General features: G+C 55.9%; 1 protein-coding gene across 3 annotated transcripts in view; it reads right to left on the reverse strand.

The window, feature by feature from the left end:
• The window catches only part of CUEDC1 (CUE domain containing 1), a 75,731-nt gene that overhangs the window by 17,609 nt on the left and 42,683 nt on the right, over positions 1-15,439 (reverse strand). For all 3 annotated transcript variants that reach the window (XM_081218191.1, XM_081218192.1, XM_081218193.1), the window contains one exon: positions 2,388-2,948. In XM_081218191.1, the coding sequence (XP_081074317.1) occupies positions 2,388-2,717 (330 nt within the window). In that variant the 5' untranslated portion in view covers positions 2,718-2,948. The remainder of the gene's footprint in view (positions 1-2,387; positions 2,949-15,439) is intronic.

Raw genomic sequence — 15,439 nt, forward strand, 5'->3', positions numbered from 1 at the left:
CGCCCCTGGGGCTCAGAGCGATCGGGCCTCCACAGCGGCGCAGGGGGGCTTCCTCCCCTCTCAGCCGCTCCTGCCTCAGCGCGGCCTCCTGGGGCTACAGAGCCAGACGCTCATCAGAGGCTCCTGGAGCAGAATGAGGAAACACCAAGGAGGCAGACAGCAGGCCAGGCACGCTCCGGAAAGGCTGATCCCCAGTCTCCAGGGAGAAGTAACCCCAGCCATGTCTCTGGTCTCCGCCCCCGCCCTCCCCCTCCCCCTCCCCCACCAGCCACAGTGAGGCTGTTCTTCTGGCTCTAAAGGTGCTGAAGTTTTTGGTTCTGTGGCTTCCTGGCTTAACTCCATGTGGGTGATGGATGCCTGCCAGGTGCTCTAGGGGCCAAGGTCTGGGCCATTTATCTGACAGGAGATATTTCTCTGTGGCAAGGATACCCCTCGGGCCAGCCCACCATCCATCAGCCCCCAGAGAGGGGGCTTTTTTCAGTCAGCACTTATTGTCATCCCAGCTGCTGCTCATAAATTTTCCGCCCCACTTTGCGCTGGCTCAGGAACCGCCTGCCGATGGGCCCACGCAGAGCTCCAAAGATGGGGGGTGGGGGAAACAGCCAAGGAGGGGTGCTGAGAAGGGGCTCAATCTGGAAAGCAAGATTCTTGGGAAAACAGAGGCGCACACAGTGCAGGCCCATCTAGGGCATCAGGCAAGCTTTGCGGAGGGTCACAGGGCTGCGGGTGCCATGAACAGAGAAGGAAATATGATCCTACCTGCCAGACTGTCAGAACAAATGAGACTGTGGAAGGGGTCAGCGTTTGCAGAGAACTTTCCTTCCAGCTCACGCTTAAAGGACGTATCTGCACACACATACACACACCTTCCTTTCACAAAGAAGATCTGGTTTTTCCAAAACTCCCTCCACTGGCTAATCCAGGCAGAGCCAAGGAGTGCTCTCTGGGAAAGAGACTAAAGAAAGCTGCGCAAAGACAGCAGCAGCATTCATTCATTCAACAAATACCCCCCGAGTGCCTGCTATGTGCAGTGACGGTCCTGAGCGCTGCGCGTGTCACAGGGATGAGCCGGATGCCATTGCCCACAGAGCTTCTCCTCCATCCGGACAGAGAACTCCCAGGCAGCAGCCCCATAGGAGGAAGAGCAAGTGGGCTTTGCCCTACAGGATGACTCTGATTAACGGAGAACGTCCACCTGCAGGGCTGTGTTGAGAAGGACTCTGAGGCCACATCTGGGTCTAGGTTTCCCACTGTAAACGGGGGTAATAATAACACCACCTCACAAAGTTTATGAAGATTCGAAGAGATGATACACCTAAAGCATGTAGGATGGTGCCTGGCCCAGGCTGGGACTCAGTGAAGGGCAGAGCTGAATCCGATCTGCTGGGTCCTTCCGTCCTGTCCATGGCTGCATGTCCCAGATGCCCCTGTGGGCAGTGACCCTCTCGTTGAAAGACTGTGAGTGCCCCTTCTGTGCCCAGCACTGCACGTCCTGCCGAGACTGGGGGCTCAGACATCTACTGAGCTCTTGGAGGGGCCGAGGAGGCCTGGCCACACCCAGCAAGTGGGCCTTGATGCAGTCGGGCGGTCCCTTCGCCCTCAGCCACCTTTCTGGAGAGAGGAGGGAACTGCTGGGGTATCGCTCGCGCCTCGGTCAGAGGAACTGAACGCGCAAGCTCTCTTCCACGGGCCCCTGCGCTCCAGAACACACCACGCTCTTTCTCAGCCGCAGGGCCTCCTGGTCTCTGCTCACTCTAGGATCCTGACAGGAGGTCCTGATGCCAGTTCCCTGACGAGTCCTGCTGTTTCACCTCTGAGCCTTTGCACAAGCTGTTCCCTCTGCCCGCACACCTTTCCCTCACTCTTCACTCTTCCTCTGGGAAGCCATCCCTTCCTCTCTGTTGCTTCCATTGCTCCCATCCTAGCACTCACCCCTCCGGGCTGCCACTGCCTGACACCTGCCTCTAGTCCTCACTGGACTGTGAACTCTGTGAGGACAGAAACTCTGACTTGGCCTTAGGGGGTACCTGGAGGTTCAGAAAATACAGACCAGACAGCTCCAGCCCGGAAGTGGGGTTCGGGACGTTGTGTGTGTGTGTGGAGGGGGGGCAGGTGTCTACATTTTGAACAGGCTCCTTCATTCTGATGACCCCTGACCCAGGATCTAGTACCGTGCCTGGCACAACCCCGGAGTAGTGCTCAGTGTTTGTTTAGTGACCGCATGAATTTTGCCCATAAAATAAGGCCCCGGGCTGACTTGGGTACGTTTCCCTAGGAGAAATAAGACTGCTTGCTAGGTAGAACCCAGACAGGAGTATAACCCAAGTCCTCTAAGAGGTTCAAACAGTTGTTGGAGCTCCGGGGAATTATCGGGGCCGTGCCCCTACCTCCGGGGGGATGCTGTCCTCCGAGTCCGAGCTGTCCTCGTAGACGCTGCCGCCCCCCGCCTCCAGGTTCATCTGCAGCAGCTGGTCGATGGTGGCGTCCACGGCGCCGCTGTTGGCCCGCAGCACGCACTCGATGATGTCGTAATCCATGTTGGGGAACATGGTCTTGAAGTCGTCCATGGCCTGGTTGAACTCGAGGCGGCGCACCTGGCGGGCGGGCCGGCTGTTGTTGAGCTCCTGCGAGGCGGCCGCGCTGCCCCCAGCCCCGCGCGCCGCCGCCGAGCCGCCCCCGCCGCCGCCCCCGCCGCTCCGGCGGAACAGGCTGGTCATCTTGCCGAGCCGCTGGGGGAAAATGTTTCCCGCCGGCGCCGAGCCCCTTCCCCCGGGTCCCTGCGCCGTCGCCGCTCGCTCGGCGGCTTCGGGAAGCTCAGTCCCACGACGGGCGGGGTCCCCGGGTCAGGAGACAAGGGCGCGGCATCCGGGCCTGGGCCGTGCGGGGCTGGGCGGCTGGTCATCCACACCCCGGGAGCATCCTGGGTCCGGCTCCACGGACCATCCCACCTGAAACCGAAGGAGACAAGAGTCAGGGGCAGAATGCAACGAACTCGGGCGACCCCCGCCAAGCCCACGGGAGAACAGCTTCTTTCTGCTTTCTCTCCAGCTGCGGTAAACAGCCACAGCTCTTTACCAGTTAGCAAGGGCTTACATCCCGACACCACTATGAGGTAGGTGCTATTATCCCCCTTATGCAGAGGCACAGACCTGAGAAAGTGGAGGAGGTGGGGATTTGAACCCAGCACTATGGCCCCTGAGCCACTGGTCTCAACCACTACACACACTGCCAAGGACTCCTAGAGACTTGACTGGGGCAGGAGGGGCTCTGTACAGGCAATGTCCTCCCCCTCTGGTCTCCAGGCCCATCCAGTCTCTGCTTTCCTTAGCTCCCTCGCCTCAGGGCCCCACCATCATGGCATCCACTTGTGCAGAGCTCCAGTAAATCTGCAGCAGAACGCAGTGCGGCCCACTCAGAACCAGGCCTGTAAATCACTTCCACGGTCTAGAGCTTCTGCTAGTGCAGGTAACTGAGAGTTGAATGTGTCTGAAAACATCAGGTTCTGACTTTCTCATGCTTATCCCAGGATGTACGGTAGTTTTGCTAATTGTAGAAAAGTGGCAGCTTTATTTTAAGGGGCTGTTCCAGCAAAGGATATTCTTAAGTCCTTTTCTAGTACTCGGGGTCATCATCTTAACAGATGATAGAGAAAAGCTGGTGTGAGCAAATCAGCATGATGGTCTTCCTTGCCATGATCTCCACAGTTAACTGATGATGAAAGGAAGACCAGACCAGAGGGCGTGGAAGGTGCAGTGGAAGCGCCCTCCCTCACCCTGAGGCCAGAAGACACATCACCACCACTGATTCCTCCTGTCCCTAAAGGTTAGTCCCCTCACAGGTAAAAACGGGGCTTCATACTGTCCCCCAGTGCCTTCCAGTGCCACCATGCTGAGATTCTTATCTCCTTCAAACCTCCACCTCCTTCCAGGGACGTGGAAACTGTCCGGGGCTTATGCTCTGGGGCTTGCTGGGTGGGTGTCTGCCTAGTCCCAGGAGGGCGGGCTGTGTTCAAGAGTAGGAAACTAGAAGCACATGGGCCCCGTGCAGCCTCCGGACACTGATGTTACAGAACTATAATCCCCTCCCACCCCCAGAGAAAACCTCTTAACACTGGAATATCTACATGCAGATACGTTTTTCTATGCACATACTACCATATGGATGAGTTCATTTTACTGAAATGTGATCAGACCATAAATTCTACTATGCAACTTCCTTTTTTCCACTTAATGATTGATTGTAGCCATCTTCTCATGTCAGAACATAGAGATCTCCTTCATGGTCTTTAATGCCTGAGTAGTATTCTGATGACTGGGTGAAGTATGATTTATTATCCAACCTCCTCCACCCCATCGCTTCCCAGATGAGCGAGTCACAGCTCAGGGAGGCCAAAGCCAGTGCACAAGGAAGCACAGAGGAGTGACCTCAAAGGATCCGTCCAACAAATGTGTTATGAGGATGCACACAGGAGGGCAGTCAAGTGTGACGTGGCCTCCCACAGCTGGCTTTAGACACCCCAACTCCCCTCACCCACACCTTCCACCCGCCCTGACACACTGTAAGGTCAGAGGATGCTGCCAAAACACCCTCCAAAGTGGGGCTCCACCCTGGTGTCTGCCTTTGTCCTGCGTTCTGGAAACTTGCCCTGAGGCTCCTAACAAGGACCTCAGGGCCAGGAGGCCCCAGAAGCCGTGCCCTGGGTTGCAATCTGGTGTCGTCACACATGGGGGTCAGTGCCTTGTGCTAACGCCTCTGGAGTCGGCCACCTTCACCACCTTTGCCCTCCCCTTCGAGTAATTTCGTAAGAGAGATTGAGGGACCTGGCTCTCACTTTGCCAAGGGCAGCCCCTTGGAGAAAGAGGCCAGGACCTGATCCACCCCTGAGAGAGGAAGAAGGAAGATGATGGGGTCCACGATTTCCCCATTAACAGCCCTCTTTACAGGTCCCTCGGGCTCCGGGCCTGAGTGTCGGGAAGCCCCCAAGAAACCTTCTTGCCCTCCTACCATTTAAGTAAGCGCCCTGATTCAGCCCCAGGCTGCAACTCCAGCTCTGCCGCTCCAGCTGTGGAACCTGGTACCCAGCCCCTGTCCTCTCCGTGCCCAATCCCTCACCTATACGAATGGGGCTTCCATGAGAGTTAAACAGGATAATCCTCAGCACAGTGCCTGGAACGTGGTTAGCTGCGTGACTGCTGTTGCCACTGCCCCACAAGGCCGGCAGAGAGCCAGGGGCAGTTGGTATGTCGGCCAAGCTGCTCCTGGAGTGGATGGGGCGGGGGATTCTAGGCGATCCGTCCCCAGCATCTGGATATCAACCCCCGAAATTCTGTCAGCCCTCGGGAAGGAGATACTGATCCTCACAGCCCCAGGGGAGGCTGGGCCGCAGCAGCTGCTTCCATTTACCCCAGGTACAAAGCCTTGAAAAAGAGCACGTTGTGTGTCTGCCGCGACATGAAAACGGCCGACAACTCTACAGCCTGCTGCACATTACAGATGAAGAGACGAGACCCAGGACCAGAGGAGATGCCCAGGACACAGAGCAGGAGCAGTAAAGCCTTGACTTTTCCATCAGAGAGTGTTTCTGTGGATGAGGAGAAAGTGGCTCAGAAACAGTAGTGGGAAACAGGATTCAGTGTAGAGAAATGCCATTTTCATAGGACTCTGCAAGGACCCACGGACTCCCAAAGCCAGGCTGCCTACAATTAACACCAGGAGGGGCCGCTCTGAGGGCCCCCACTTCTCAGAGGACCATCTCCCCAAGCCCTCGCTGAGCTCAAGTGCAGAGGCTGAGGCCAGGGCTGAGGTTTGGCCAGCGTGGCTGGGAGCAGGGGGAAGGACTGTCCTCAGGGTCAGAGTCATCCGTGCCAGGCTGCCTTCTACAACCGGCACAGCTCAGATGAAAAAAGATTTAAAACACATGAAAAAATGAAGTAGGCAGCTTAGGTGTACGAGCTGGTGCCATGCGCTTTCACATTTAATCTTTTTTTTACAACTCCAGAGATAGATGTTATTGTCCCCACTTTATAGCTGTGGAAACCAGTTCAGAGAAGTTAGGTAACTTGTACAAAGTCACACAGCCAGTGTGTAGAGAAGCCAGAATTAGGAACCCATTTCCTAAGAGCCAAAAATGCCAAGTCAGGCTTGCAGGGCTGGTGGGGGAGGAACCTCAGAAAGGCTCAGGAGACGGCACAGCCTGGCTGACATTCCAGCAGAGGAAATGTGACCCAGACGACACTGGCGGAGGGAGGGCGGGGAGGGGGTCTGTTGGCTGTGCCCCAGAACTGGCTCTGTGACCTTGGGGAAATCACTCCTCCGCCTCTCTGAACCCTGGCTGCTGGGCACTGGCAGCGAAACAGAGGGAGATAACCCCTGACTTCTGAAAAAGGAAGTGAATCTAACCTGCTGAGCCCATTAGACCTCTTGGAGGCAGACTCAGAGGCTCTCCTGAACTCACAGGTTGTGAGCAACCTGGGGATTGGGAAGCAGGAACCCCACACCTGTCCTCCCCCAGGTCCCAGGGAGCCAGGCCTTCCGCCTGCCTCCCCAGAAAGGAATCCAGGCCTGACAGGGGCGGCAGACAGCCAAGCTTCCCTCCAAGCGCGTGTAGACAGCCAAGGCCTGAGTCACTCCCGGCCTGGCCCAGGGAGGTGGGCCAGCTGCCCGAGAGTCGGAGAGTCATTCTCCCGACTTTGCCCAAGGTCATCCCAGCCAGTCTCCTGCAGGGCCAGGTAGGGCCCACATGGCGGGGCTGAGAGCCCAAGAGCCAGAATGGATTCCCGTTCTGCCTGGGCCTGGTAAGGCTGTGGGACTTGGAGAAATTGTTTCATTTCTCTGAACCTCAGCCTCCTCGTCTGTCAAAGTTGGGATCACACCTACGTGGAAGGGGTGTTGTGATAGAATTTATAGGGGTGCCTCAGCATAGGAAGCACCCAACGAGACAGGTTGGTGCGATCCCCGGCCCAGGTCTTGGCCCTTTTCCTGAGCTATACTCAAACCTTGAGTGATCTTCTCCAGTCCCACAGCTTTGATACTGTCTACACGCCGAATACTGGCTCCCACGTGTCTCTCGCCCTGAGGTCTCCCGGGAACACGCCCTTCAACTCCACACGTGCACAGCCAACCCGCTGCCTCCACGTGGATGTCCAACAGCAGCTCCAACGTAACGTATCAGGCGGATGAGTAAAGAAGGGAAGGAGAGGAGTTGGAGTGCAGCAACCGTGGGGTCCCTTCCCCCCTCTTCCTTCTCCGGCTCATATCCGCGGTGGGGACGGGGTGCTTTCTTCGTTCCCAAAGCCCTGTCTTCTCTGCTTCTCACTTAGTCCTCACAGCACACCTATCGCTTATACAGGGTGTGCGTTATCACCCCACTTCACAGACGAAGCGACCAAGGCCAAGGCGGCTCAGTGACACGGTTAAGGTGCCTGAGCCCCCTGCCACCTGGCCTGAGGGCCTCCTCGCTGGCACACAAGGCTGGTCTGCTGGTCTTCTTTCCAAGCCAGCGACAGCTCCAGCGGGCGGGAGGTCGACCCTCTCCAACACCTGCCTCCCAGGAGGACCAGGACTCAACCCCAAAAGGTGGGGATTAGAACAGGAGGCCTGGGCTTCCCTGGTGGCGCAGTGGTTGAGAGTCCGCCTGCCGATGCAGGGGACACGGCTTCGTGCCCCGGTCCGGGAGGATGCCCACATGCTGCGGAGCAGCTAGGCCCGTGGGCCATGGCCATTGAGCCTGCGCGTCCGGAGCCTGTGCTCCACAACGGGAGAGGCCACAACAGTGAGAGGCCCACACACCGCAAAAAAAAAAAAAGAAGAGGAGGCTTCAGGAGGAGGTATGGGGCTGGGAGGCCAGAGGTCCCAAATGCGGGCACTTTTCTGCACGCCCCCCCCTCCCCATTCTTCTGGAGTGACTACCCGAGGCCAGCTCTGTCCCTGCACACCCCTGGCTCCCTCCTCTGAAAACTCCCAGGGACAGGGACAGACCGGATCTTGTGGTCTATCTGTAATTGCTGTGATCACAGCCTGCAGAGGGACTTCTTGCGTAAGATCTGGGCCCAGCCCAATGGCACTACCATTGCAGGCCACTAGGTGGTGTCCCAGGGCTCAGGCCACAACTGCTCCCAGGAAAGGGCATACAGATCAGCTTCTCTCCAAGAACTCAAAAATCAGCCCCACCCCCCGCTCTCGGGCTGACTAAAAGGAAGAGGAGCCACCCAGCCACTCCAGGGATCTTAGAATCCAAGACTGGAAGAGTTTCAAAATAGTTTCAAAATAATTTATTCCCAAGGTGCGAAATACAAGGCACACACGCCACTAATTTATATCCTGTGTCCTTGGCAGACATCACTAATCCATCTAGGTATTGTCCTATGGAACCCACACCACCTCAGAAGCCTTTTCAACTCAGCGCTCTGGGCAAGCCACTACCAAGTGATTAGAACTGGCAAGCAAGGTACACCCTGCTTGCCAGCCCTTTCGTTTCCCGTATGAGAAGACCAGGCCCAGGCTTATTTTGTCTCATTAGGAATCCGGGCTGCAAAAGCCAGCAGGGCCAGAATGAGGTCATAGGACCCCTGGGATGCTTGTGTAACCATGGTTAAGTCCTGGGGAAACCTCAAGTGGGTAATGGCAGTGTTAATGGAGAGGCTGCTGGGCCTGGGGCAGCTGCATCCTTGTCCAATTGTCACCTCAGACGTGATGGGGGCAGGGCACAGGGAAGTCTGCCTGAGCTTCTTGGCTTCTGAGCTGGAGAGGCCCCAAAAGGGGAGAAAGGAGGGCGGGACAAGAGACAGAGAGAGGCTGTCAGGGTCTGTGTGTGTGTGTGTCCGAGTGTGTAAGTGTGTGTGTATGCGCGTGAGCACCCAGCGGGGGAGGGGCGGGGGGCCAGCCCTGACAGAGGCGCCTTGTCCTCCAGTCCCCGCACAGTCTTGTTTTCTTCCCAAGCTATTAATGTCACTGCAGCTTCAAAAGCCGGGTGACCTTTAAATGCCGAGCCTCCTGCTCCAGACCAAGCCGCGGAAACGGCTTAATGGAAACTCAAACGGCCACAGCTGCTGGGGCCGCAACAAAGCCAGCCTCACTCCCGAGGCACCGGGAGCTGCTGGGCAGCCACACCTGTGCCCCCTCCCGGGGAGGGGTGTGTCAGGAAGGGCAGAGAGGACCCTCGGGCACGGCCATTGGGAAAAGGAGGCCTTACTGGACCTAAGAGAAGAGGAGGAGGAAGAGAGGGAGAGGCAGACTCAGTTCTGCCCGGCTGTGTGACCTTGGGTTAGCCACTTACCTCTCTGGGCCATCCCCCATCAATTAGTCCAATCTGAGGCTGGGGCAGAAAAGAAATCCACCTACCCCAGGAATATCTTTTTTAAATCTATAGAAGAAAAAAACCGAAAAAAGATATTGTCTTTCCTACTTTTTCTCTCTCTTGCTTCAACGTCTGTGGGCAGGTCTATAGCTGATGGGGGCTGTTGGGTATGGACTAGGGCAAGAGGTTTCAAAGGAAGTTAATAAGGTCCCTACCTTGGGACCCAGAGCTTCAGTCCTAAGGACACCATTGCTCATCTTTGTTCCCGAGGCCCCAGACATTGGTCTTGGCTGCTGTAAAAGGGCCGAGAAGTCGACTCTGCCTTCCAGTTGAAAAGATCCAAGATGAAGCTCCTCAGGCATGAGTAACATGTCACTTGTTCGGCGCATCTTGGTAGAATGACGGTAATGATAGCAATAATGATAACATAACACTTACCGCCTGCTTCTTTAGGTACCAACCACTACGCCTGCTTCTTTATGTACCAACCACTATTCCAAGTGCCTTATGCATGTTAATAACTCTTTTCATCCTCTCTACAGCCCTAAGAGGTACCTATTACCAATGCTATTTCCACTTTATAGATAGAAAAATGAGGCACAGAGCAGTCGAGGAATTTGTTCAAGGTCACACAGCTAAGCGGCCAAAGTCATCTGACTCCAGATCTGACACTCTTAATCCGCCAGGCCTGACCCCCTTTCTGCATTCCCGAAGCTGAGCACAGAGTCAGGCACACAGCAAGAACTCAGTAACTGTGAACTGAATTGACTCCTAATGGGGCAGAGTTGCCCCTGGAGAGGCTGGGGGTGCCCGGTGCTCACGTCCAGGGAAGAAGGGAGGAGGAGGGCAAAGCCTACCAGAAGGAACGACGGAACCATGGCAGCTTCCTCACAGATACCTTTTCTCTACTCTACCAAGGCTGTCAGGTGCCTGGGCAACCGTTTTCCATCTCTACCTGAACTGCTTGGGACTATTTCCACAACAATCCCTCTCTCCATCGACAAGCATTGCCAGCTCAGCCAAGACACTCAACCCAGGCGCCTGGGAGGAGATCAGACCTCAGTTGACAGGGGAGAAGCTGCTCCCCGCTGCCCCACCTAGGGACTGCAGCCTTGGGGAGCCCCTCTGGGCTGGCAGGAATGTGTCTGTACCTGGGACCAAGTGCAATGGCCCAGACTGGGAGAAGGGGGCACTGGCAGCTCAGGTGCAAGGCAGTGAAGCTGGGCTGGCTCCAGGCATGAGCTCTTGCTGGCCCAGGTCCAGCTCCCTGGGAAAGAGGGGCCAGCTGCCCCTCCCCGGGCATGGCCTTCAGGCAGTTAAGCTAAAGGCCCCTCCACAGGCTGGGCCTGCACGGTCTGGTGCTGAGCCCTGAAGTCTGGGCAGGAGATGTCTCTGGGCCCCTGGGACAGGTGGTCAGTCAGTGATGCCACATAATTCAGTATCTGAGCATGCCCAGGGAGTCCAGGCCAAGGAACCCAGATTAGGGAGGGGTGCTCAGAGCAGAGGAGGGTCCTGGGAACCGAAGTCTCAACTCCTGTCCCCTTACCCCACACTAGCACACACTTGGCACCCACCCACTGATCCACGAATTCCACTTCTATGGAATTCATATAACACATTTAATGGAACACTTTACAATGGTAAACAAAAATGAGGCATCTCTGTATGTCTCTATGCCCAAGACCTATTGCTTAGGGGAACAATGCAAGGCACAGAAAAGTAAGTATAGTCTCTATACTATAGTGCATTATGGTATGTGTATGTCTGCATATGGAGAGGGTGAGGGAAAGGGCTCTGAAAGGATTCATAAGAAACTGATAATATAGGCTTCCACGGGGGAGGATTAGGTCATAAGAGACAGATCAAGGAAACTTTTCTCTGTAAATCCTTTTGTACCTTTTAAATTTTGATTCATGTTCATTAATTTAAAATTATAAAATAAGCAGATAACCTATAAAGAATATCAGAATGATAGCTCTGCCAGGGATTTTCTATGTTCTCTTTGCATATGCATATTATCTACAATTGACATGAATTACTTTTTAATAATAGTCATAGCAAATATCTATGAGCACATACTATGTGCCACACACTTTCTAAACATGTGGCATGCATTATCTCATCAAAGCCCCACAGTAAAGCAATTATCGTACTCATTTTACAGATGAGGAAACTAAGACTCAGAGAGTTTAAATAACTTATGTAGGGTCACACAGTCAGTGACAGGGCCAAAATGTGAATCCAAACAATCTGTCCCCAGAGTCCACGCTCTTCTTAACCTCCGTCTTATACTGTTCTCTGATTTTAAAAAACCAAACCAAACCAAACCAAAAAAAACTGAAGGATGATAGAAAAAAAAATCTTAAAAGCACAGAGTCTCCAGGGCTTTAAAACGTTTGTAATCCTTCGAATCCCAACTCCATCCTTCCTGCCCGGACTATCTGGGCAAGCCCTCCCCGGGGCTGCCTCGCACGTGCTTCCAGAGCCTCAGGGCCAGGGCCCCACCTATCTCCTGGTAGGGTTGCAGGGTACACAAAGATTCCCGGTGGGCAAGGTGATGGCTGATGCCACAGCTGTTTCAGAGGTCAGACCACAGTGTGGAGGGCCCACCGGAGCAGCGCGGTGGGGCGGGGTCTAGCCAGGAAGCTCCCCGTGGAGGGGAAACCACAAGTTGGTTTTTACCGGCGCTGTGTCTGGGGTAAGAGCGCAGCGGTTAAGTATGGGCTTGAGCTCCGGGCTAACCCCGGCTTCCATCCTGATCACTGCTGCTTGGGTGAGTGGAACACCTCTGAGAGCGTTTCCTCATGTGTAGAACAGGGACACCTGTATCTCCTCAGACAGGTTCCTGAGGGGGATCACGTTCTCTCAGCCGGGGCAGCTGTCAGTAAGACTGTCTGTGTCTAGAGCCTGGCCCAGGAGTCAGGCCTGGGGTTATGATCTTTTTTTTTTTTTTTTGGCTGCGTTGGCTGCGTGGGCTTTCTCTAGTTGCGGCGAGTGGGGGCTACTCTTGGTTGTGGTGCACCGGCTTCTCACTGGATGGCTTCTCTTGTTGCAGAGCATGGGCTCTAGAGCGCAGGCTCAGTAGTTGTGGCGCACGGGCTTAGTTGCTCTGCAGCATGTGGGATCTTCCCGGACCAGGGCTCGAACCCGTGTCCCCTGCATTGGCAGGCGGATTCTTAACCACTGCGCCACCAGGGAAGCCCCTGGGGTTATGATCTTGGATCCGGCCCTGAGCGGGGAGAGTGTGCATGTGCATGAAGGCTCTTCTCAGGGGCCTCCAGGACCTCAGGCTGGGGTGCTCTGGGACCCCTGCGTTGAGCTCCCGCTGCTGCTGGGGGCTGGGCTGGTTTGACAGGGGCCTGTCCCCGGGGAGGGGCTCCGGGCTGGGCAGCAGGAGCACAGGCGCACAGAGTGCCCTTCTCAGAAGTGCTTCCTATAGCAGCATAGCAGCTGGGGAATGCAGGTCCCGGCTCGGGAGCAGGGGCTTGGGGAGGGGCCCAGCTTCAAACAGCAGGAGGCAGCTGCAGCCTGAGAGCCATCACCCGCCTCAGGCAGGCAGCCTGGACACCATCAGGAATTCCACCCGGCCCAGACAGCAGGTGGGATTGTTTAGAGCCACTTACCAGGCCCCTGCTACTCTCCCCAACCGCAGGCTGCTCCCTCCCCCGCGCCCCTCCTCTGCCACCGCTGGGCTAGGTATCCCTCCCCACCTGTGGCCCTCCCTCACCCACACTGCCCAACTCCAGTACCCACGCGCCCACACATGCCCTCAGGAAGAAACCCCATGCTCTCCCTGCCAGATGGTGTGTGTTGCCTGAGGTCAGAGCTCAGTGGCCACAGAGCTGGGATCTGAACCCAGATTGTGGCCTCCTGGGCCAGCGCCCTGTCCCCGTGCGGGCGTGCACCCCAGCGCAGCAACGCACAGCTCATGCGCCTGCGCGTGCCACATACACCAGCTCCCTCAAAGCCTTCACCGCACGGCGGGTGCCGCAGATGCCTCAGGCCCTCACAGCCAGGGGCCACGCTCTCCTCCTTTAGGTTTTCCTGAACCCTCCCGCCCAGCCCAGGCACTCAGTCCACTCCTGTCTTCACCCAACTTGGAAGCTGTGTTCTTCCAGCCAGACTGTCCTACACACGCGCCAACGTGCACTAACCGCACCCTCAGCCTCCCCACGGCCCACCCTGCAAGCCCCTCCCTTCGCCGGGCTGACGGCAGGGCCACACGAGGCCCTGATCCCTCTCTCTCTTCCCCAAATGTGCCCAGAATGGTTTTTACAGCATCAGGTGCATCCGTGGTGAGGGGTGAAGTCAGGCTGACCTGATTTGCAGCAAATCTGGCCAGAACCAGAAGCGGGAAGTGGCACACCCTGGCCAAGGCATCAGCTTTCTGGTTCCCTGCAAAACCAACTCCCAGATGGGACTGCAAGGAGGGCTGCAGGCCCGCTGGGGCTGGTGAGCCCTGGCCCTCGAATCTGACAGTCAGGGGAAGGGGCGGGAGCTCCTGGCAGCCCCAGAACCAGCCTGCTTTGCCTCCAGGGGGCCTCAGTCTCCATCCCTAGAAATGGAGAGAAGGAGTCCCTATTCAGTCTGACCTTTCCCGTCACTGAAACCTCCCAGAGATGCAAGGACATGAGTTGGGGTGGGGGACAGATCAGAGCCAGAGAAAGGCACCACCAAGCTAGGTACAAACCATGAGGACACGTCTGCAGAAGGGGACGGCTGCATCCCGGTCCCCCAGGGCCGGGAGGACCTGTGCCCTTTCTCCAGCTGCAGAACCGGAACCCTTGTCCTCAGCAGACATCCATTCCATAAAGACATGAAGCAGAGGCCTGCCCTCCCCTCCCTCCCCCAGCAACTAGGAATCAGAGAACCTGCCATTTCCTGAGGGCTGGGCTGTGTTTCCCGTGCACTGTGTTAATCCTCACGACAGTCTAGTACTGCAGATTGTTATCTTCTACCAATATCAGAGCCATTTTACAGATGGGGACAAGGAGTCGTCCTGTGTGACCTAAACGCCCGGGGCTGCACCACTTCCAACTTGCATGGCCTCACAGGAAAGAAGCCAGTGTTCTGTCAAGTGTTCTGACACACCAGTTTCTTGCAACCTGCTTTAAAGCCTAGCTTTAACCAGAGCTGTTTGCATCTCTGCCTGTTCCCCACACGGCTACCGGCCTGCTCACGTGGCTCTGGGAAGTGCGAATGTGCTTTTCTATCAGTCTAAAAGCAAATGCCCGTTGCATGATAGCAATGTATCCGAGAGGATGGTGGAGACCACCTTCACCAGACTCCTCTGAGGGGTTTGCTAAGGATCACATATTCTTCACCCCACTATGAGATCAGGATTTCTGGGGCTACAGCCTGGGAATCTGTATGTTAACAAGTTCCCCAGACCATTCGAATGTCCAGTAAAGTGTGAGGACCACGACCTTACAGAGTGATGCGGTTTGGAGCCGCAGATTCTGACCTTAGCTCCATCACTGACCAGCCAAGTGAACTCCAGCCAGTCATTTTGCTGCCTGAGCCTTCAGGTACCCATCGGAGAAATGGACAAGGAGGACTAAATGACCTTCAAGATCCTTTCGTTCTTGGCATCCTCTGTGTCTGCCCTGAGTCCCCAGATGGTCCACAGCTGTCTGAGCTGAGTTTCGTGGACTGTTCAGTCACTGGAGCAGCCAATGTACACTGTAGGCACACATTAAAAAGAATTCCTATCTGGCTGATTTAGGGAGATCTGCAAAAATACCTTATCTCTGGCTCCAAGCCCTGAACAAATGGCTTTTGGATTATCCATGCCACCTCCCTACTCCCCTGAATATCCATTTTTTTCATTCCAGCCTGAACCAATCAGGATTCTGTAAACATTAGGCCCACACACCTGGGCTTAATCAACAGTCATCAAACAAATGCTCTGCCAAATCACCCCACAAGCCCAAACTCGTAGCCGCTCCGTCCCTCCCGGGGAAGCCGCCAGCCAGGGATGTGTGGACCCTGCACTCCCTCCCTTCCAGTGTGGGATGGGCACGAGGGCTGGGTCGGAGAGAGGGTGTAGCCGGAATGGCCCCAGCCTACACGTGGGTTGCAAGTCACCCAGACTTAAGGGGTATGAGGCGACAATGGGGACGGTCCAGCAACTGCTGGGACCTT

Source organism: Mesoplodon bidens (assembly GCF_964165515.1).
Source record: "Mesoplodon bidens genome assembly, chromosome: 19".
Classification (NCBI taxonomy): Eukaryota; Metazoa; Chordata; class Mammalia; order Artiodactyla; family Ziphiidae; genus Mesoplodon; species Mesoplodon bidens.